Source organism: Rutilus rutilus (genome assembly GCF_951802725.1).
Source record: "Rutilus rutilus genome assembly, chromosome: 15".
Classification (NCBI taxonomy): domain Eukaryota; kingdom Metazoa; phylum Chordata; class Actinopteri; order Cypriniformes; family Leuciscidae; genus Rutilus; species Rutilus rutilus.
This window is the reverse complement of record NC_140220.1, coordinates 30,114,930-30,138,015: the sequence shown is the minus strand read 5'-3', so window position 1 is coordinate 30,138,015 and position 23,086 is coordinate 30,114,930. Positions and strand designations below refer to the sequence as shown.

Sequence of the window (23,086 nt, the reverse complement as noted above, 5' to 3'; positions counted from 1 at the left end):
AAATAGAGACTTCTTTCAAAATCATTAAAATAATCTTACCAATCCCAAAAATTTAAACAGCACAGCAGTGTACAGAAACACCTTTCTACTGCAGAACGTTCATTCTAATTCCTTGCCAAATTAGAAGGCATCTTATTTTTAGCGGTAACAGAGCTGGTAAGTCATGATGCCAAATTGTATGGCATTCACCATGGGTCCTCCTGGCATTTCTAATGGGCTTTTAGAACAGTGGTTCTCGATTTATGTTATAGAATGGGAAAGGCTCTCTAAGTAGCGTTAACCACATACCTTATTTTACTCTAAAATTGAAAACCCATTATCTGTTCCAGAGGGAACCCATGGCAAAGTAGCCTTTGATGAACAATCTGATTAGACGTGTAACAAGGTCATGTGATAATAATATTGTTGGCTTTTATTTTGAAATGTTTATCATCCAAATTATTCTCTGGATTTTAAGACTACATACAGAATAGCGCTGTAAATCTTGTTTGTGATGATTTTCAAAAGCTATGGCCAATTGTGCAGCCCACCAATAGCGTTAGGAAGGAGCACTTACTAAATCCCTGTGTGAACTGTTCAAATATGCACAAACATATTCACAAGTACAAATATGTTCTTATAAACCAAATAGGCAACACAAACCTTGAGTTTTCTAATTCTTTGCTCAATAGTGTGTATATCTGCACTATCTTTCCCCCTCAGCTCTGCTAACTTGGCCTCTGCCTGGCCGAGCCACGCCTCCATGCCGTCCAGGTCAGAGGTCATCTGTTGCCATAGCATCAGGTCTTCTCTCTGCCTGTGATCTGATTCAGCAGACTGGGCCTGGATCAGCTCCCAGCGCTCTATGACACCTGAAATAAGACAATTATAACAATACCATCACATTTAAACATAAATGTGTACTCAGCAACCTCAGCGTCTCTGTGCTGGGCTAACCTGTGCTCTGTGTCTCAGTGTTATCAGGGTTGCTCAGGCCTGATAGATTGTCTTCTTCCTCCTCCAGCTCGCCCTCAACCCTCTTGACCGCTTTCAGACTGCCACGGCAATCATCCATTAACCGCATCTGTGCAGAGCAAAGAAACAAATCAAACGTTCATTAACTTTGCCACATTCTGTCATTACAGACTAAACGGGCTGAGCAGTACATCCAATCTGTACTTACATAGCCCATGTAAGAGGTGTCGTGGCAACCCGCAGTGCCATCTGTCTCCTGGAGGCTGTAACGGCTGGTGTCCAGCATATTGTCTAATAATCGAACTGCTTCACCTGCAGGAGTTCATGTATTGATTAACGTGGGATGTCACATGACCATCTTAAAAAAATAAGGATCATTCAGTGATCACATTGTGAATGTATTAGGAGTTTTGTAAGCTTTAAAACATGTTAAGTTTTATTCATGTTATTTGCTGAATATAGAATAATATAGAACAAGCAAGTTCTCTGTATAATATTCACATTCCATGTGAATATTATACAGAGAACTTGCTTGTTCTATATTTAAGACATCTTTAGTTATAACAGTGAAAAATGAAACAAAATATCAATGTCAATGTTGACTGTTACATGCTGGAATGAACGAGCATATGTAAATCTGATCCATGCATGTGGTTCCAACAACAGGGCAACAACATGTTCAGTGGCTGAGAGAGCTCAACGCACTGCAACTGAAGAAAACACCAGCAAATTAAGAAAACATCATGTTTGACAACACATTTACTACGAATACTCACAACGCAACCAAATACAGAAACATGCTGCAAATGGCACAGACCAATATGTTTCAAGGGGACCCCAACAAGTGTGGCTGGGACATGCTTATTGCTCAATGTCTACTTGTCAGAGGTGCTGAAGATGACCTGAAAGGTGAGTTTTTTGTTTAATTTAACATCCTGGTCGTATGTGCACTGTGAGTATTTTCAGCACATGAGTTGTTCACATAATTCTTAATTTTCTTAATGTGTTGGTGTTTTTTCTATTTGAATGTGTTTTCTTCAGTTGCAGCGAGTTGAGCTCTCTCGGCCACCTTAAACACGACCTAAGATCCGCTTTACAGAAGTGACATCATCTTATAATGTTTAAAAAAAGAAAAGAAATAAGTACTTTTATTCAGCAAGGATGCATTACATTTATCAAAAGTGACATTAAAGACATTTATAATCTTACAAAAGCTTTCAATTTCAAATAAATGCTGTTCTTCTGAGCTTTCTATTCATCAAAGAATCCTGAAAATTTGTCATAATAAGAAATGTTTCTTTAGCACCAAATCAGCATAGAAGGATTTCTGAAGGATCATGTGACACTGAAGACTGGACAAATGGCTGCTGAAAATTCAGCTTTACCATCAAAGAAATCAATTATATTGTTTAAATACATTAAAAGAGAAAACTACACATTACAAATAATAGCAAATTATTTTATTTTATTTTTATGGACTTTTATTCAGATTCATTGCTTTTTCTTTTATTCTGCTCTCAATATATTAAATACAACTTAAGCCGCAGCCTTGCAATCTGGTCACCAGATTTCTAGATTTAATGAACAATATCCCGTGAATTATTTTCACTGGACTACACTTCAAAACTTTTGGAGTACACTTGGAGTTTCTCTCATCAAATTCTCAACTCCCTCTTTTGGTTTATTTTCAAGGAGGTGCTTTAAAACTTTATTTTCTCCCTTTTCTTCAAATCGAATGGCTATTAGCATCCTTTGCTATGAGAAAGCTTTTAAAGTTGGCAAACGCAACAGACCAGATCTCTCAGAATGTTTGACATGCACTCTAAAAAAAAAAAAAAAATAAATCATGTAATAGTGCAATTCATGCAATATGATATTTAAAGGGACTCTTCAGCATGCAGTGTAGTTTAATTTAGTATTAATTTAGCATGCCACAACATATTGCCTACCAGAGGAGGACCTCAATGTGTTTTCTGTTAATTTTATATAAGCCTCAGGGCTCTCAGGAATCACTACATCTGTGGAAAAAGAGATACACAACAACGCATACCAACAGTTTATAGAGAAGACCAGTTCAGGGTGTTGGACACTCAGTTGGAGCATTATCTCATGAACATCCTTCAAGTCAAGCACACTCACTTGTAAGTGCTGCAGTGGCCATAGACAGTAACTCCTCATCCTCATCTTTTTGTCTACCCCGCTCTGTAGACATGGTATGGCCCATGGGGTCCAGGTCATAGTCATGGTCCCATTCTAGAGGGATGGAGTCTACGCTGGCAGGGGTGTCCCGGCCAGAGCCGTTTGCGCAAGCAGGAGCAGTGTCAACTGAAGGTGGTCTGCTAGTTGTCTGGGACATGGCATCATCCTCACCCCACTGAAGGTCTGAGAGGTCACCTGACTCTAATTCACGATCTGAGCCTTCACACTCATCATCGGTTAGCTGTGAACAAGAGGTTGGACGAAAGTGAGAACCACCTTTACTCTGGCAAAACAAAATTCACTGTATGAATTAAATATACTTTGATCCTTATTAAAGTTATTCAGTCAAGAGCAGAAAGTGATTTTCTCTTTGTCGTTTGTTGTTTGATTAACATTAATGACATAGACAGCGGCAGGTTTATTAGGCTGCTGTCACTTTTAGACAGAATGCATGGATCTAATACACTTACACTCATCTGCTTTTCACCCCAACTGTTTATGTTCACTTAACACATAGCTGACTGTGTTTATATGAATACTCCCCACATTAGGCGTTTTAACATAATTGTGTCCATTTGTCCATTTAACTGCAATAAGCCACGAAAGAGACCTGAATTTGGGATCAGATGCTGCCTAAGAGAGGTGGATTTTCTGTGCATGTGCTTCAGGTGTGTGTCAGTCAGTGCAAGAAATGCATTGAGTTCTTTATTAACGGCTTATTGTACTCAACTCTTTTTAGCATCATGCACATCCTGCTCTTTATTTTCTCATTAATGCATGTTTCTTTCTAAAGTGTGCCACACATTCTGCGTTAAAAAAACAATTTAACAAAATGTGTAACGTTAGACTCTTTATCCGCCGTCATACCGCCCAGCCCCTATGTCATATACATGTGAATATGTCTCACCGGCAGGCGTGTGAGTTTCCTGTAGTAGCGTTCCACCCGACCAAACACCTCCCTACAGTATCTCTGCAGCTCATCCAGCTCTTCCTCTATGACAGCAGCATCCAGAGGCTCACTCTTCTCCATCAGCACCTCCCCCTGCCCAAACACACTCTCCATCTTTCCCATGTTCAGACTGATCTCCTGCTGGAATGCCTTTGGCACACAAGTGATCACAAATTCATTTTAAATTCATTTTAAATTAAGTAAATGTTCTACAGAACAAGTGAAAACAATTTTGTCAGAGTTTTCCAGGTCTAAAATAAATATCATGCATGTTAGTGAATTGTCAATGTATAAAAAACATGGAGAAATATCTTTTTTGGCTGTATTAGGAATTAATATTTTATATGTAATTAATATTTTAAATGCTAATCATTCACACACACACAGCCCTCACCTTTAGTTGCCTGATCTTGGCCTGAACGTCACACTCTGAGAAATGCTCGATGTTGGTGAGCTGCAAGTCCATCTCAGTCAGCCATACCAGAATACCATCTCGGGCTGTCTCAAACTCCTCTCGCTGACCAATGAAATGCTGCAGGACAGAAGAGGGACAAGTCAATGAATCACACAGCTCCTCTGTGTAGTTTAGGTTTTGAATCAATAGTGATTGTTACAGAGGTTCTGAATATAATTAAAAGTATCAACAAGGGAAGATTTGTTTAATGTTTTTGAAAGAAGTCTCATGCTCACCAAGGCTACATTACTTTGATAAAAAAAACTGTAAAAACAGTGATATTATTAAAATTTTAAATAACTGTTTTCTATTTCAATACATTTTAAAATGTAATTTATTCATGTAATGCAAAGCTGAATTTTCAGCATCATTACTCCAGTCTTCAGTGTCACATGATCCTTCAGAAATCATTCTATCATTCTTCCTGAATAAAATGATCAATTTCTTAAAAAAAACAACAACATACTGACCCCAAACTTTTAAACAGTAATGTATATAACGTAAAATTGATAATACATCACCTTAAGCCTGCGCAAGATGGCTGCTACTCTCTTCTGTAGTATATCCCAGCGCCGGTTCCCATCATGCACCATTTGTCGTAGTTGGCAGGACGAGTCTGTGCGGTTTTCACGTGCCAGCCTTCGATACTGTTTATTGATCAGCTCTAGCTGGGTCAGACACTCCTGCACCTGTCTCTGAAACGCCTGTGATATAATAGCAATGTATGTAAGACAAGCTGAAAGTATCTCACCATTACAAATAACACCATTACATACGGTGCAAACAAAGTCTGAGATTCACAAACAAACTGGTAAAACTCACTTGCTACACCTTGCTTTAGTTTGAGTTATGTGAAGCATTTTTAAAAGACATAATTATTTTAGCACGGTTAGCATGGTTTATTCATTTGTTTCAGTCAACAATGACAACTTTCAAATTGTAAAAGACTAAAAGGTTAAAGTGAACTGGATAGTAGCAATTGGATGATAGCAGTGAGACACGTGCAAGGGTGACCCCACTGACCCAGTCTCTAAAAAAAAAGTGAACGGGCAAATAACGGAGTCATCATAGTACAGGCTGGTGACAGATACTTGATATCTTTTTTTCTTTCCCAACAGGATTCTTGTCAATATTTGTCTCTATTCAGGCCCCTTTCTATGGAGCCCCTAAAAGGACATGGTGGTGGTAAAAAACATGAGACAGGAGGGAAAATGCTTTTGCGTTCTCTCGCAAATGTTTTACGGTCCACCGAGAAACTTTACGTTCGCTCGCAAAACATCTGTTGCAAAATATTTGCGAGTAAAAGCAAGAGCGTTGACAAATCATTTTTCCTCCCATCACATATTTTTTTCCTTCATGTCCCTTTAGGGGCTCTGTACCTTTCTCAGTTGTCCTCTAGACCAGGGGTTCCCAATTCTAGTCCTCGCCCCTTCCTGCTCTACACATTCTGACACGCTCAGTTGAGGAGTGGGTTCTATTTGACCGTATGTGCACTACGAAGTGGACTTAAAAGGGTATTTAGTCGTATTTAGACTTACTTAAGTCTTAAGATTCCAATCCGAAGCAGGTGTGTTTGTATATGGCTGTTTACAGGTGTTAAGTGCGTGAGACGCGACAATTACAAGTCAACTATCATGATTACGGGTTAAATAAGATAAAAAGACATATTACCAAATTACTTTTATTTTCATATTAAACATCGCAACATTAATTTATCAATAAGTTTATGGCTTTTGTATTGGACATTACATTAAGTGAAATTTATCATTAATTTTTATACTGTATTATTATAAACCAGTAAAGTATATTATTGGCATCAAATCTTGAACTCCTCTAATATGTTCGACTTGAGATTCGTCTGTGTTTAACATTGCAGGATGTTTTGCGAATAAACGCATTTTGTCAAGCAAAGTGAACTTCAACAGATATCACATGCTCAGGGAATAGGGAACAGTGAACACTTCGTAGGGACCCTGTCAATCAGGACGCACCCGATCATGGAGCCGATGATCTGAATCAGGTGTGTTGGATAAGAGCGATATACAAACTGTGCAGAGTGGAGAGGCGCGAGGACTGGAATTGGGAACCCCTGCTCTCACTCAGTACCTCAAGCCCAGTGACTCTCTCTGTGGATCTCAGAATACCTCAAACTTCTTGAGCTCCTCTTTAGCGACGGTGTACAGAACTCCAGAGGAGTTGGGCAGAGCTGCTGTCCTCTCTGACACTTTCAGCCATTCTTCAAAACGGGAATAATCATCCAGAAACTTCTGCCACAACCTCCATGTCTCCTCAATCCTGCAGAAACACATACAGTGGGGTTCAAACGTCTACACAGTCCACACTAAAAATGTACCTGGAAATATAACTGTACAATATCATCCATTTAAAAAAGACAGCTGTTAAACATTTCATCGTCAACTCTGAATTAACCTGCATACAATGAGCCAGTAGGCACGACATGCTCTCACACCTGTTCCTCTGGTGGCCTGGTTGAACTATCCTAAACAGCTCACTTTCAACGTTCTTGCCTTAACAGAATTATTTTTGATTGTACTGTGCTTCACTTTCATCACTATTGGTCAAACGTTTGGGTCTCCAATGCTGCATTTATTTACTCAGAAACACAGTAAAACATACTATACAGTACAAACACACTCACTTGAGCCTCCTCTCCATGGCAACAGCACAGATGTTTCTCCAGCGGCGGTCCAGGCCGCGTGTGGCCTGCTGGATGGATTCACAATCAGTCTCTGTGGCACAGGCATCACAGTCGTGCAGCAGCACCTCACACAGGTTCAGCACTGACGCCACACCGGTGCTGTGCTTCTCGATGTCACGCTGCAGATCCTGCAGAGATAGAAGATTTGTACTGAGCTTCTCAAGACATCCGACATCAAGATCATTTAGGCAGTTTCTGTTTCATTTCAGTTGATTAGGCAGAGGAGTTTGCAGTCATGCATTTCTCCATAAATTATGTTGTTGCATCATCAGGTCCAAAAAAATTAAGAAACCTTTCCTTTTTACAATCATATGATAATTTGTCTCTAATACAGGAAGAGGATGATGTGTGCTGGCTGTTGCTGGGTAAAGTAAGGATACATGATAATGCTAAAACAGTAACTGGGTCAGATGAAGTCACGTTCTTTTTGTCTACAGAATTTTTAAACTCATTTCACTTGCAGCGATTTAACAGGTCTTTAAAATACAGTAAGAAATGTTTGTGCGCCTTTGTCTGTGAATGAATGTAATTTCTGTGTGTGTTACCTGTTGCTGGTTGAGTTTTCTTTGGATCTCGTGTGAGTCACAGGTCTCATAGACGATGGGACGTGAAAGTTCAGTCTCGACTTGAGCCAGCCAGGAGCGCAGACTGCTCATGTTCTTATCCAGCTGCTGCACGGCCACCAGTGTCTCCTTCAACTTCTTTACCCTAAAGACCCCCAGAGACAGATTGTATTAACATCAGATTCTGATTCAGCATGATCACAAATTAAATAAAACATATTTAACGTTTAGTCAAGGTAACTTGAGTTGAGATCGTCTCTCTCTCCTGAAAAATAATCAGTAAATATGGGGTGTACACTCAATAACTAAAGGAGCATTTCACCCATGGGAACATTGATCTTTATTGAAAGTGGGTCATATATGTAGTCGAAATGTAAAATAATTTTTGAATTTGGTGCCTTCTTGACCGAGGAAAGAAAGAAAGTAACTTCAGGACGCATTTGTATGAAAGACAACAACTCCCACAATGCACCACATTGCACAGCTGCGCAAGCCACTCCCACTAATCCAGAACAGCATATGAATCACTCATCCGTCCATAAGGCTAGCTACCACCGGAGCTTGAAATTCATTTCACACAAAATGTCTAACGTTAGTTAGTTGGCGAACTCATTAATGAATTACTCCTCATTTGTATTTCTTTCGAAGTGGTGAATTATTGCATGGTTACGTTACCGGGATGTTCAGTCAGATGCGGTGCGAAACTAGGATGGTTCACAACACAAACGTCCGTGTCCTCGTCTGATTCAGAGATTTCGTCCAGGAGAAATTGGCATCGTTTAAATTCTTTGCAGCAGACGGACTCTATCTCTGTGTTCGTAGCGGTTCGTAGTTGCATAGTGAGATCACCGGCGCCACCAGTCCGCCCCCAGCTCGAGCCAGTCTGGGCTTCTCGTCCGTGACAGGCAGGTCTTCTGCCTCGGCTGCTCTTCGCTATGCGGCTTGTAAAGGTAGCCACAAACACCTGATTCGAGCATCAGACTTCCGAAATCCTCTTCTTCTACATCATATTGAGTAACGTTACCCTCCGCTATTGTCATATCTTCACAGCTTGCTCCACAGTGCCTGTTAGCTTAGCTTCCAAACAAGATGGAGGATATTGCTTTTAGTTTCAGAAAGTGAAGTCCCACCCACTGATCTGTAATAGGCCTGTAGCGTGAGCGGGTCCCGCACCCTGGAATAATGAGGAGCTAGTGTTTGTAGTCTCTACACTTTTCAATGAAATGTGACTTCCTGCTTATTATGACGCAAAATGATGATTTTTACGTCATAATAAGCAGGAAGTAAAACACTTAAATCCTTATTTCTCCCATCTCAGGGAAAAATTAATGAAAAATCCACGTTTATTATAATATATGACTGGGTTTCTAACAATACAAAGCTTAATGCAAATGGGTGAAGTGTCCCTTTAATTTTCATGAATGATTTTCTGAATAGTCATATTTAGTATTGTCTTTCCATAAAACAGCATTTTAAGTTTAACAGACAAAAATACAGTTTTTCAATTTAATGTCAATATAAATTTAAATAAAAATAAAAATAAAATATTATGATTATTTAATCATTTTAATAATGCATATTTAGTATTATAGTAGTTTGATAATTATTCTATTTATTTTTGCCAAATTTAATCTGAATATAAAAGTTTCTATCGTATTGACCATGAAAACAATATTGTTAATTTCTCACAGCATAATAAGCTGAAAATAATGCTTATACAATGATACTGCTTACAACAGCATTTCTCTAGCATATTGTAAATATTTTCAATGTAAATATAAAAATATAGTTTACATATTCTTAAATATAACATTTGCATTACAAATGTCACAAATGTTACTTTGTCACTTGTTAACTGATGTGAGGTCAAGCTGTATTGCAAATATAACAACATAAGCAGAGACAGAATGCAATCCAATGGTGTCAGAGTTTCCTATAGTTCCTGAATCACATGCTCACTGCAGTGCTGCTGTCACACTCACGCATACCAGCATAGCATGTTTCAGCTGTGCCAACATTCCAGATTTAGATCTCAGAAAAATGTCTTATCTCAGGTTAGATATAAAGCAAAGAGCACTGGTGCAGAGTGGACATGTTTCAACTTCAGCTAGCTTTGATCGAAACTTTGGTGTACGCTGTAGCAGTTAGCAAAAACATAGACAGAGTTTGACCTGGTGAGATAAAGCCCTCATGTAACCCTGGCATTTGAACGGTTCAGTGTGACAGTGCTTTAAGCTACATTCCTGAAGCACAAAAATGAAAATCTGAAATTAATCTGACACACTGAAATGAAATCCACCACAACAACAAAGGAAGGTGAACCAATGCAGCATGGTAAAGCGTTTTCTTCAACAAACTTCAACAAAGTGTCTGATCAGTAATGTACATTTTAGCAATCACATATGCGGAGATTAATTTAAACATCTCAAATACATATTTCACCCACATAAACTAATAAACCTAATTTTAGACACTTCGCCATTAGACATGTCTAAGTATGACACAAAATATCAAATACTGCAACTTCCAGTACTGCATTAACATATCTCAAACATCAGCAGAATATGTAATACGTAAATGATAAGTGAAAATATATTTTCCTGCCTGTTAATGTCGCAGTCACACTCTGGCAGATCAGAGTCCTGTTCAGGGCATCCTGCCATGTCATCAGTGCCCATTTCCAGCACCATTGGGCATAATCTTTCCAATCAAGTGTCCCAGAAGAAAGAAAAACTTCCCTGTCAAAAGTCACCTTCTCTTTCGTCTGAATAACAGTGTCCAGGCTTTCTCTATTGCCCTGGTTAGTGTGTGGGGTATCTGACCATGTGTGTGTGTGTGTGTGTGTGTGTGTGTGTGTGTGAGAACTCAAGTGCAGGCATGAGCAGCTGGGAGTGACAAATACCACTGTGGCTAAAATAAGACGCCAGTCATTAGCATGTGCTGATCAGAGGACTGGAATGTGTGTGTCTCATTATATATATATAAAAAAGTTTGATTCATTAAATAAAGAATTGTAAGAGAAAAACAAAGATCACAACCATTTTTAGCTTCAAAATTAAATGTAATTTAATTAACTTATGAAAGCACTTGTTTTGCAGTTTTTTTAAAATGGTCTATTATTGTTGATGTTGAGAAAAAAAATTTAATTGAAAAAAGAAAAAAATTAAGAAAGTAAATTGGAAATCCAAAACATTGGAAATGTGTACATACTTAACCATATGTTGGGGATATATTTGTACTCAGAAGTGAGCTAAATCTGACAAAAAAACCTTTTGGTGACATCCTCCTTTGTATAAATAATAAAAATGCATTAAACATTTCTGTTGGGGTTAGAGTGTTGGTTAAGTTTAAGTTACTAGCTGTGTAACTAGCTGTATATAATAAAAAAAAAACAATAGAAGTCTGTGGAATGTCCCTGTTCAGATAGCCAAGTAAAAGTGTGTCAGTGTGTGTGTGTAAGAAAGATTTTAAATATGTTTGCTTCTGAACAATGTGGATACTTTTGCGTGAGCAAAAAACTCTGCACTTAGCTCTTTAATTCAATCCAAATAAAAGCATGTCATTCTACTACCATTCTCTATAAACTCTTAGGGAAAACTCAAGACAGCAGCCGTCGCGCAGAGCTAATGCACATGAGTGAGAGTGAGAAAGAGAGAGAGAGAGAGAGAGAGAGAGAGAGAGGATGACACCCTCTCACTTATGGGTCACAGTGAAATCAACACCACACATGTGAGAAGCTTTCAGAATTGACTGCAGGCAACTCGACTGCCCCAGTCATATCCAGAGACACCATGGTGTCATGTTTAAGATGCTGGTGCAAAATACTTCCTTTCCACCCATGGGCCAAATGAACTGACTGACCCATCTGGAAATATATTTTTGTATTTCTGAATTAAAACATTCTGTGCTTGTTCTGGCAAAGATCAACTCTCGCAAGCATAAAAGACATAAATGACAAAACAATTGTAAATGTAAACGTACAACAATTTTAAAAACCATTGTCCTGCAGTTTCATTTTAGAGACTCACCTAGCTGCTATAAGGTCAAGCAGATGCTGCCAGCGCTCATTGACTTTGCTGAGTTTGTACTGGATTTCTGCAGCTTTGCTTTCATGGCTGGCCTGAGCCAGTCTCTCCCCCATCTGTTCCAGCTGATGCTTGCTCTCCGTGGTCACTGAGATCTCTTCCTGATAGTCCTGATAACAAAGAGATTGCACATTTGTTCAGTTAAAAATTCATGATTATACATTGTTTTTCACTTATTCAGTGAAATAAGTTTGACATCCTTTAGTTTAAATAAACTAGAATCTATACTTAGCAATCAAACATATAGTTTTTTTACCCGCAGGATGTTAATTATTTGTTAGTGATTTCATAAGAAATAAATTTGTTGTGAATATATGTTAATATCACCTTCCTGAGCTTTTCAATCATCTCCTCAATGCTGATGTCGCCATTCTGTGAGACCTTGCTCTCCATGAGGGTGAGCCACTCACACAGCTCTTTGTTCTTCTCATTAAACACAGCCCACTCGTTCAGCCTCTCGCTCACCTGCTGCCTGCGCAGGGACAGCTGCGGGGATGACAGACAACGATCCATTAAGATCAAGTGTTCAGTGAGCACAGTACGATTAAAGAAGGACATAAAGGGCAATGAGAGGAGGTGCAAAAAGGTTGGTGAGCAGAATAAGGACAGGAAGATGTCAGATGGACAGGTCATATTTCAATCTCTAAAGTGTCATGGACCAAACTTCCTTCCCATGGTCCTTCCTCACTAAGAGGCATCGGGTTGAAGTGGCACGAAATCATTGCAATCCTTTATACTACTCTGCTCTAAGCAAACAAAGAGCCATCAAGAACTTCAACAACATCATTTTACAGGCAAACGCAAAAGAAATTCCTGCCATCTCAATTTTTTCTAATCACTATTTCCATTTAAGGGCTCTCTGGAAAGCAAACAAGCTTTCTCCAAACACAAAAACAAGCACTTCTGGCAATGTTAGATGATTATTGGGTAAACACTAAACATAAGCATATGAAAGTGTAGTTTTGTCTTGTTTTCATGTAAAAATATCTAAACATCCTTAGAGCAAGAAGAATTGCATAACATATTAAGACTTGTTTATTATATATCTTGAATTTTTTTTTTTTTTGTTATAAGAATAAACCTTACTAAATTTGGTTCCTTTTATGCTTAGAACACAAGAAAATTATTGGATTTTTTAAAATAAGAGCTATACTATCTTATGAGAAAATCAACCTATTGAATTTACCCAATATTTTAATCAATTTGCAAATCAGTTCATCCCTTTACATAGCCATTATCTAAAGTTATTAAAACTTTATGAAAACTTGCAGTTGTTCATATACTGTAATGTTAGCGTTTCAGTGTCTGAGTTTGTTCTCTGTGCTGTAGTCTTGTGTGCCTGTGCTCATGGCCGGCAGCTGTGCATAGACCGTGTTATGGTGTAAAACAAATGTGAAGGGACAGACTGTTTGGCTGATGTGTGTACCTGGTGACAGGTCTCCTCCCACTGTCTCTGGAGTAATATCAGTCTCTCGTGTAGGACTGTGAGGTCATCAGCACTGAGGCCGCTGGAGAGAGACTCCCTCAAAATACACAGCCCGGCTACATCATCAACCCAGCCTTCAATACTGCCCTCTAATTCCTATCACACACACATACAGTACACAGTCATGAACACTTCATTAAAAAAAAAAAAGATAAGATAAAATAACACAGTTATTACAGTTCAAACTGCAACTGGTGAAAATAAAGTCTGGTCACACTTTAGTTTAGGGTCCAATTCTCACCATTAACTAACTATCAACTAGGACTTTTGCTTCAATAAACACCTAATTACTGCTTATTAATAGTTAGTAAGGTCATTGTTAAGTTTAGGTATTGGTTAGGATTAGAAATGTAGAATATGTACTATAAGTACTAATTTTAGTACTGCTTTATAAGTACTAATAAACAGCCAATATCCTAGTAATATGCATGCTAATAAGCAACTAGTTAATAGTGAGAATTGGACCCTAAACCAGGGGTTCCCAAACTTTTTCGTTCTAGGACCCACCTAGACAAGTATAATCAATCGCAAGACCCACTTGCACTGGTGCTACCAACTTTATCAGTTGGTCGCACCAGCATGATTTGGTCGCACTTTTTTTTTTTCTACATGCAATGGGATTAATCAATGCATGCTGATGGTCTTAATCTGCATTCCCTAGTTTTGCACTGATGTAAAAAGACTGACAGTGACAAGCCTTCATGTTAGCAAAATATTTTAAACTTTTAACTCTTAAAAAAACTTTTAAAAACATGTATGTTCTTTAATGTTTGATTATAATTTTACCGTCTTCACATAGGGATGGGAAATGATAAGATTTTATCAATAATAATAATGCCACTGACGATTCTGATTATCGATCCGATTCTTAAACGATTCTCTTATCGATTCTTGATAGCACTGTGTGGAAAAATGTAGTCATATGGTTTTCAAATAAAAACAAGGGGTTTTATTTATTTTAAAGCTTAAGCTTGAGTAAGCAAACTGTAGCCTACTTTTTATGTAATTTATGTAATAAATAGGCTAGAACTTTATTGTAAAGTGTTACTGATTCAGACGTCTCCTGAGTTCACTGTTGGAAAGATCAGTTGTCCATTCATTAAAATGAATCGTTCAAAGGAGTCATTAGTTCGCGAATTGGACGTGTCATGCGCGTTGTGTGAGTATCCCAGCAGTTAGGACATAGACATCCAAGATTTGTGTCAACACAGAAAACATTTCATCACTGGATAGTTTTTTTTTCGTTTAATTGAAGTGTTGTTTTATGTCAGCTGAATGTCTGGGACGCTTTTCAGAGAAGATAAGGCAACAACTTATTTAGCACAATTCACACCCAGCGGTAATTGAGTAAGAAAAAAAAATCTCCGAATGCTCCACATGAAACTTTGGTCTTCCGACCTTTTACCACCGTGTCGATTTATTTTGATTAATATGTGCGAGGGAGAGAGAGCAAGACAGCGCTTAGTTTGGAGACGGTGAAGTCTTTTTTACACTTTCGCCTGGCTCCGAAGAGAGAGAGAGAGAGCGCGCGCGCGCGACCGAGTACTCTCTCTGCTCGTTCTTTCAGTTAAACATGCACTGTGACTCTGTCACAAGCGCAGCAGTTCATCTACATTACTCAGTGATCAAATAACACTTTGGCGGGCGCTAAAACTCATAGTCGTTTGGTCATTAATCGGACTGGTTTTGTTTCACTCATCGTAACGTAAATTTAGCTGCAGCTAAGTGCCTTTGTGCGACCCACCTTTTCTCACTGTGTGACCCACAAGTGGGTCGCGACCCACAGTTTGAAAACCACTGCCCTAAACTACTAAAGTACTAAACTTTACTTTACAATTATGTCAAACTAAACTAAATTAATACAATTTAAATTACAGTTCAAATTGTAACTGCTGAAAATAAAGTTTTAGGACTTTAAAAAAAGTATTTAAACAAACAAATGTTGATATTTGTTGATATTAATATCTCAGCAAGCATTCTCCTAATACAGCATATAATCCTAATACAGATATGGTATGGGACTCACAAATAACAACAGTCAACAAGACATTAAGCACATAAACACATAATCTGTGTCAAGAAATAATTCATTTAGAATAGAAAAAGCTGGTAACACTTTTGTTTTGTTGCTGCATAAGCACGTCCTCCTAAACCTCAGCGTCTCTGCTAACGTGAAGGGTTGTAGCATGATTAGCATGCACCTCAACATCTTTCCCTCAGGCAAAGTCAAAGTAACTCTTGCTGATAGTCTAGCTCATAGAGATCAGAGGTTGATGTCACTTTCACAAAGTTTCTTCTACACTACACACACCTCTCAAATGAACCCTTAATCAAAGCGTCAGGGCATTGCACACATTCTACATGAAGTAAGCAAGGGCATTATTAATGCAGAGGTTGACAGCAGCAGACTGCACAAACAAATATGTAGCATAATTATCTAGACCAGAGATGCTGTTGTGTTATCGCGTCAAATCTGGTTAGGAAATGCCTTAACACAAATGATAAGAAAGATACTCAGATGTTGCTGAAGCAACACGTTTCTAGAAGTTCATAGGACACAAGATGAGTCAGGTTTAATTTGTGTACCTTGCAGCGAATTTGTTCTGTGTGCAGCTCCTCGTGGTGGTCGGGTAAAGGCACAGAGAGCTTTTGCTTGAAGTCCCTCAACTTCTCGTGCGATGCAGCAATTCCTTTCTCACACTGATCCCAGTCCTGCACACATAGCCAGAAAGAAAAAATATTGTGAAATCATGAGAGAGAGTGAGCATGATCATTTTCAAGGATTGCACGTCCTTTTATGCCACTCTGCAGTTGCTGCAGTGCACAGTCTAGCAAGGTTTGCCATTATGCATTTAAGAAACACCAAGCTTTGCAGTTTTTTTTGTGCGCTGATGAACATGCTTATTACAAAAGTCGGATATAGACATACAGTGATCGTCACTGGTAATCAGGAGGACTGTAATAGAGAAAGTCATATGTAACCAAATCCAGCCAGGTCTTTATGTAAACGTGGCCAAAGCAAAGGGCCATGGTCCCGAGACACAGAGAGAAAGATTATCATGCAGAGATTAAGCAGTAAGGTACCTTCTTCCATCACGTCATCCGAGAAAACAGAGGGATGTGGAAGAGAGAGGAAGAGAAAGAGGCAGAGCCCGAAGGGTAGAGGAGCCATTTTCCTTTGCAATCCAAATTTGTTGTCTGTCCCCAAGTGTGCTGCGTCAAAATGGAGCGGATGTCTCCCTGTCCCTGCTGCCCTGTGTTGGCAGCGCAGCACCGCTCGGACTGCCTCCCACAGTACTGAAGATATTTCTCTCGCCTTCAGCTCTCTCGTTCTCTCTCTTTCATCCCCCTCACACGCACACACTAAACACATCACACTCTCTCCCTCTCCCTATGCTACAGTAGCTTGCTTCTATTTGCTCTGTAAGGTCAGATGCAAAGTCCTTCACTGTCTCTCTTTTCTTTTAGGAAAAGCACTATGAACAAGATATACATTTATAGGTTTGCAGAATCTTCGCTTCGTATATTTGATTTTTGTTTTGCATTATTTAGCACTGCAGCTATATTTTCATATTTCTGATATTTGTAGCTCAAAATAGCTTGTAGCCCTAATTTCACAGAACACCAGAACAATCTGAACTTGAAAGTTTTCACTATAGGCGCAGCCCTTAATAATCTGTGACATATGATGTACTATAAAATCCTAAAACTGTTACAAATCACATAACACTGCAACAAGAAATTCTCCCACAATGCAACAGCATGTCACACTCATACAGTGGGTTCCAAAAGTCTGAAATCACATTTAAAAACCGGAAAATAAAAGCCTAAAAATACATTTTTAGAATGTAAAAGTAATACATTTAAAATAAATAATTTTAGAGTAAACATATGTAAAATAAAATAACATTTGACAAAAGTATGTACTATTTCTAGGCGACTAATCATAAGAAAATTATAAAGCACTTCTAAAAAAAACATCAGAAATTAATTTTCATTTTTAAAGTACATTTTTACACTCAAATTGTTGTGCTAGAAATTAGAATTAGAAACACTTTTTTTTTTTTTTTTTTAAATGCAAAAGAGAAGCATTTTTACCAGTGGTTTCAGACTTTGACCACTAATCATACATGTGCTAATAATACCAATCAACAGTAAAACACATCCAGCAAGCTGTCAAAAGAAATGCAAATAACCAAACACTCTACTTGACTATTCAACTTTATACTTTGCCAATGATATGAACAACTAAATCAAGCGAATACGCAACAAGTCAAACAGTTAGTGCACCCAAACATGTTTTTATTAACATTTACTCTTAACTCACCCTTAACAAAGAAAGCAGTTCTTTCTTCCTTTCATCGAGGCGGATGTTAATGGTCCTCCAGTGCTCCTGCACACCAGTGAGCTCAGTGTGAAGCGAGGCCTCCGCTCTGGCATCAGCCCACAGGAGGAGTTGCCTTCCAGCCTCCACCGTGAGGATGTAGCTGCCCTGTTGCCTCTGGAGCACACGCTCCTTCAGCTAGAGGGAGAAAAGTGAACATCCATATTGCTTGAGGCTATTATTTCTATGTTTACACAACTAAGGCTGTATCTTTACCTGTATCTGGTCTAACATTCCACGGATCTGCTGTAGTGCTACTGTTGCTCCCTGTTGTTGGTCTTCCGGTTCCAGTGACACCTCTTGCAACCAATGGCGAAGTTTCTCTATCAGATCTGTGTACCGCTGCCACTGCCGAACCAAACTGTCAATAATACCCCGTCTTTGCTGGGCCCGCCTCACTACTCCTTGCCACTGGTTACTAAGCAGCGCCAGTTTCAAGCCAAAGTCATCCCTTTTGTGTAAGTCAAAATGAAAAGACCGTCACTTCAAGTATTTTTGAATGAAAGAATAAGAATAAACAAATGAACTAACATTACCTGTCCTCCACTTGTCCCTGATTCAGTAGCTGATGTCCATCATTGATGATAGAGTATAGAATCTGTTGTCGACTAAACATGTCTACTTGGAATAGCTATCCACACACACACACACACACACAAAAGAAAAAAGTTTAGTAGAGCAGTTCTATAAAGTAGATCATTAAACTATGCCTCAATGCATTTGCAAACTGTGTATTTTGATTACTTTTAAATTGATACATCTTGCTAATATAGCTATCTTATAATGTGAGTTTTGAAATGAAAAACTGAATATTGACATCAATATAATGGTATATATATATATATAATATATAATATATACCACAATATAATATCAAAATATTTCTGGAATCAGCATATTAGAATGATTTCTGGAGGATCATGTGACACTGAACACTGGAGTAATGATGCAGAAAATGTAGCTTTGCCATCACAGGAATAAATTATGTTTAAAAAAAATACATTAATAGAAAACAGTTATGTTGAATTTTTTACTGTGTCAAGTCAAGTCAAGTCAAGTATATTTGTATAGCGCTTTTCACAATACAGATTGTATCAAAGCAGCTTCACAGTATTAAATTAAAATAATACAACAAGGTTTGTTTCTAGTGGAATTTATTGATAAAATCAAATTAGATATCCCCAGAATATCCCCAACTGAGCAAGCCAAAGGCAACAGTGGCAAGGAACCGAAAAACTCCATCAAGTGACCTAATGGTGTCCTAAAACTCCATCAGGTGACCCAATGGAGAAAAAAAAACCTTGGGAGAACCCAGGCTCAGTCGGGGGCCAGTTCTCCTCTGGCGTTTATTAACTTAATTTGATCAAATAAATGCAGTCTTGGTGAGCATAATAGACTTTTTTCAGTAACAAAATCAGTAACACTACAATAAGGTCTCATTTATTAACATGAATTAACACTTGTCTATCAGTACCTCGTGCTCTCTCTGCTGGTCTAGCAGGCTCTGGTAGTTCCCAGAGATCTCAGCGGCCAGCTTCTCCTCTGTTTGGGTGAGGAAGTTCATCCAAGCATCACACTTCTCCAAGAAGGTCTGTCTTTGCAGTACCAGGGCTTGAAGTTTACTGCTCGAACAAATACACAGAGGTGCACGCAACTAAATATTACACATGTTTATGGAGAACACAAAAATTGAACATCTACTGTAGATCAAGAGTAACCACACAAACCTGAATCTCTCTATTATGCGAGCAGAGTTAGATGACCAACTCCTGTTTAGGTTCTGCAAACGCTTGATTTCATTATCGTTGAGGGGAAGTTGATAACCCAACTCATTCAGACGGTCCAGATCAGGAGAAAGACTACTCAGCTTTAACATTTGGGTCTATAGACACATAGATATGAGAATGTTCAGATGTGATTATACAACCTAATAATTTTACAGGAAAATGGTCAACAATTTTTACCTTATGTTTTTCCATGTGTTCCAGCACAGATGAGATATCTGGAGGTCCAATTGAGTCTGGTTCCTTCAGAACATTCTCAGCTTCTTCTGACAACTGACTCAGCGAATGCAACTCCTTACTAAACCTCTCATAGTCCCTCACACCCATCTTGAGGAAAGGAAGGAGAAAAAAAACATTTATATTTGACAGGCTTTGCAGTCTGGCATTTTACATTTTACAAGTTACAAAATGCAAGTCACACAGGCAAGAGTATCAAAACTATGAAAGTGAGTGTGAATTTAAAAATACTTACTTTTATTTAGCAAGAACGCATTAAATTGATCAAAAGTGACAATAAAGACTTTTATAATGTAAAACAAAAAACCAATTCATTGTTTGTACTGTATTTTTTTATATAATAAATTAGCATAAGAAACCAAAACATCAAATAAACTTACTGGCCCCAACAGTAGTGCATATTTTATTAAAATAAATGTGTGAAAACTGTATAAATGTTCTGTTTAAAGTTGAATGTCTATGTGCACAAGGTCAAATCTGAATCATTCGAACCTCTAGCAGAGACTGCTGTCTTTGGAGGGCACGTCCAACTGTTGCCAATCGCTGAGTGAGTGACAGGTGGTCTGTATGGAAGGCTGTCATGGCAGAGGGGTCCACTTGTTGTCTCAGCTGCTCTGAAAACTCATCCAGCTGCTGTAGGACAGACTCTACGGATCCCTCAGCCGTCATGAGGCCCTAAAGAAATGCCAGTTTTACAAAGAGGAACACTGTGGCAATTGCTACAAAGATTTTACAACGGCACACAGTTGTCAAAATTACCAACTGATTAAATACTTTTGTGTCACTGACATAAACACAAATATTTAAGAGGCTTGCAAACCTACCATGCATTCATAAATCCTCACCTTTACTTCCTGTTCTGTGATGTCTCTGTGGGTGGCGCTCTTGAGTAGATGTTCCACCTGTTCCTCTAGTTTCTGGATGTCGGTGCTGCTCTGAGCATGAATTGCATTGTAATGCTGCCACAGCTGCAGCAGGCTCTTACTCTTCCTCAGCTGATCTGAGATCTGCTCCAGCAGCGTGTTCCACCTGACAGCAGATCAGCAGAAGATCAATGATTTAGGATCACTTTGTACTGATCAGTGTCTTCATTAGATACAAGAGGCGTTTGAAACTCACCTGAGATTTACATCACCCAGTGCTGTGTTGAGTGAATCGCTCACTGAGGGATGACAATCTCTCAGCAGCTGTTGCGTAATGGAGCCCAGTTTCTGTAAACTGCTCTCCTGTTTCTCCAGCTCATCTTGTAAACTCTGAGACACACAAATACCCATGGTGATTTTAGGTTCTTGCTCGGAATAATGCTGACGACACCTCATTCATTTTTTGCACAGTTTTTCACCTCGAGATTCTCTACTTGAACCTGCACAGCTTCTGGAGAGCCGGTGAGAAGGCGCAGACGAGAGATGGTGTAACGTCCCTCCATCAGGTAGCCTTGAATCTCCTCATATGCTTGTTTATATAGACTCCATTGATCCAGCACTGACCGGAGACTGACCGTCTGCTGCCCGATCTGCAATGACACACAAACCTCACTTAAGACTGATCAGGCTGAATGTTTTGGTGAAAATCTGATTATGAAAACTGAGTGATAGTACATATTGTGTCCATTACTATGTGAGTGATGCAGCTTAAAAAACACATACCAATATGTAGTTATGAATCAATTCAGTGAAACAAATGGCTTACAACACTTTACAGTATTATTTGTCTCATTAGTTAAAATTAGTAAATGCATTAACTAACTTTTGATACAGTATTTATTCATCTTTGTTAACGTTAGTTCATAAAAAACAACATTGTTAGGGTTCATCATATCGCATGGTCATTAAATAATATTAACGGATCATTTTTTTTTTTTTTATTCATGTATCAGTAAATGTTGAAATGAACATTAACCAACACTAATACATTCTTTAGAAGTATTTTTAATTGTTAGTTCCGGTTAACTAACGTAGTTAACTAATGCTAACAAATATCGTCATAGTTAACTAATGCTAACAAACATCGTCAATATTACAAATGCCAAATCTAGATGCTTTACTGAAATGCATTGTGTGAAATATACCATGTGATCCAGATTGGCCCAAGACTGGTTTAAGCCTTTTAAGGTGTCCATAATAACAGAGCTGGCTTCGCCTTTCTTATCCTGGATTAGTAAGTATCCTTTCTCTTCAGCCCTCTCCAGATCCTTCTCTTTCTCCTTTACCAACACTTCCATTTCCTAGCAGACACAGACACAGACAGTCAGATCAATCTTTCAAAACAACAGAGCACATGGATTCTTTTAGTATTATCTATGCAATCTTTACCCATGAATCCATATAGTGTACTGTGTATTGTGTAGAGAGCTAGGGTGTAGTATCTACCTGACAATCTTTAAGTGCATTCTGGGCTGAGGAAACATCCTCAATTCTGTGCTTCTTTTTGAGTTTCTCTTCCTGTACACTAATCCAGGTCTTCAAGGTCTGAACCACATTCTCAAACTCTAACCAGCTTTTAAGCAGACCCTCTAAAACCTGAATCTGTAAAACACAGAAGGCAACAGCAGTTTGGTATATGATAAAAAAAAATGTAAAGGTAAATGACATACAATTATGGTACAAAAGTCACAGTCCACTTGTAAAAAAACACTTGTTTTTGGCATTTTTATTATTTTTTCAGTACAACATATATCATCGTAACAATTTGAATGAAAAATTTGATGATGCATGTTCCAGCAAAAATTGCAAAACAGCAAAAATGTATGTCTAACCTTCTCTGTAACGAGTCCCTGCAGTATCTGCCAGCGGCGGTTCATGGCCCCAAGACGCTCAGCAAAGTCAGTTTTGTCACTGCGTTTCCCCTCCACGTCCTGACTGCTGATTTGCAGAACTGACTGATTCACAAAGTCCACAGTCAGCTGCTTACAAGACAGGTCGATCTGAAAACCCTGTTGTGAGGGGTCAATAAAGACAGAGAGAAATTTGGTATGGCGTACAAAATGACTAATTCCATGTTTTATTCTGTAAAAAAACAAACAAAACAAAAAAGGTTCTTGCAGCCTTTTCTAACTTTTTCTTACCTTGTATTTCTGAAGGTACATTTGCACAACCTCAGATTCCACTGCCCCCATGATCTTCTGCTGGTCCTCTTGGATGATATTCTCCATGAGGGATATCCAGCTCATTAGCTCTGTTATTGCATGACGGGATGGCAACTTCTCCATCTGCAGCTGTTTGTCACAACATGGATGCAACTTTTAGCATAGCCACGTGAGCCTGTTCATTATC

General features: G+C 38.6%; 1 protein-coding gene across 1 annotated transcript in view; it reads right to left on the bottom strand.

Annotated features, from left to right (window-relative positions):
- syne1a (spectrin repeat containing, nuclear envelope 1a) overlaps positions 1 to 23,086 on the bottom strand; it is a gene marked incomplete at its 5' end in the record, with an annotated part of 116,274 nt that overhangs the window by 4,047 nt on the left and 89,141 nt on the right. The window contains 29 exons of the mRNA XM_084432556.1: positions 643 to 851; positions 937 to 1,063; positions 1,163 to 1,266; positions 2,904 to 2,972; positions 3,094 to 3,394; positions 4,061 to 4,252; positions 4,497 to 4,634; positions 5,078 to 5,260; positions 6,701 to 6,851; positions 7,216 to 7,403; positions 7,821 to 7,983; positions 11,867 to 12,033; positions 12,251 to 12,409; positions 13,350 to 13,505; positions 15,996 to 16,121; positions 17,737 to 17,931; positions 18,010 to 18,244; positions 18,330 to 18,424; positions 19,268 to 19,415; positions 19,521 to 19,675; positions 19,758 to 19,904; positions 20,307 to 20,489; positions 20,660 to 20,843; positions 20,934 to 21,067; positions 21,157 to 21,327; positions 21,883 to 22,038; positions 22,184 to 22,339; positions 22,570 to 22,746; positions 22,879 to 23,028. Of these exons, the coding sequence (XP_084288682.1) occupies positions 643 to 851; positions 937 to 1,063; positions 1,163 to 1,266; positions 2,904 to 2,972; positions 3,094 to 3,394; positions 4,061 to 4,252; positions 4,497 to 4,634; positions 5,078 to 5,260; positions 6,701 to 6,851; positions 7,216 to 7,403; positions 7,821 to 7,983; positions 11,867 to 12,033; positions 12,251 to 12,409; positions 13,350 to 13,505; positions 15,996 to 16,121; positions 17,737 to 17,931; positions 18,010 to 18,244; positions 18,330 to 18,424; positions 19,268 to 19,415; positions 19,521 to 19,675; positions 19,758 to 19,904; positions 20,307 to 20,489; positions 20,660 to 20,843; positions 20,934 to 21,067; positions 21,157 to 21,327; positions 21,883 to 22,038; positions 22,184 to 22,339; positions 22,570 to 22,746; positions 22,879 to 23,028 (4,719 nt within the window). The remainder of the gene's footprint in view (positions 1 to 642; positions 852 to 936; positions 1,064 to 1,162; positions 1,267 to 2,903; positions 2,973 to 3,093; positions 3,395 to 4,060; positions 4,253 to 4,496; positions 4,635 to 5,077; positions 5,261 to 6,700; positions 6,852 to 7,215; positions 7,404 to 7,820; positions 7,984 to 11,866; positions 12,034 to 12,250; positions 12,410 to 13,349; positions 13,506 to 15,995; positions 16,122 to 17,736; positions 17,932 to 18,009; positions 18,245 to 18,329; positions 18,425 to 19,267; positions 19,416 to 19,520; positions 19,676 to 19,757; positions 19,905 to 20,306; positions 20,490 to 20,659; positions 20,844 to 20,933; positions 21,068 to 21,156; positions 21,328 to 21,882; positions 22,039 to 22,183; positions 22,340 to 22,569; positions 22,747 to 22,878; positions 23,029 to 23,086) is intronic.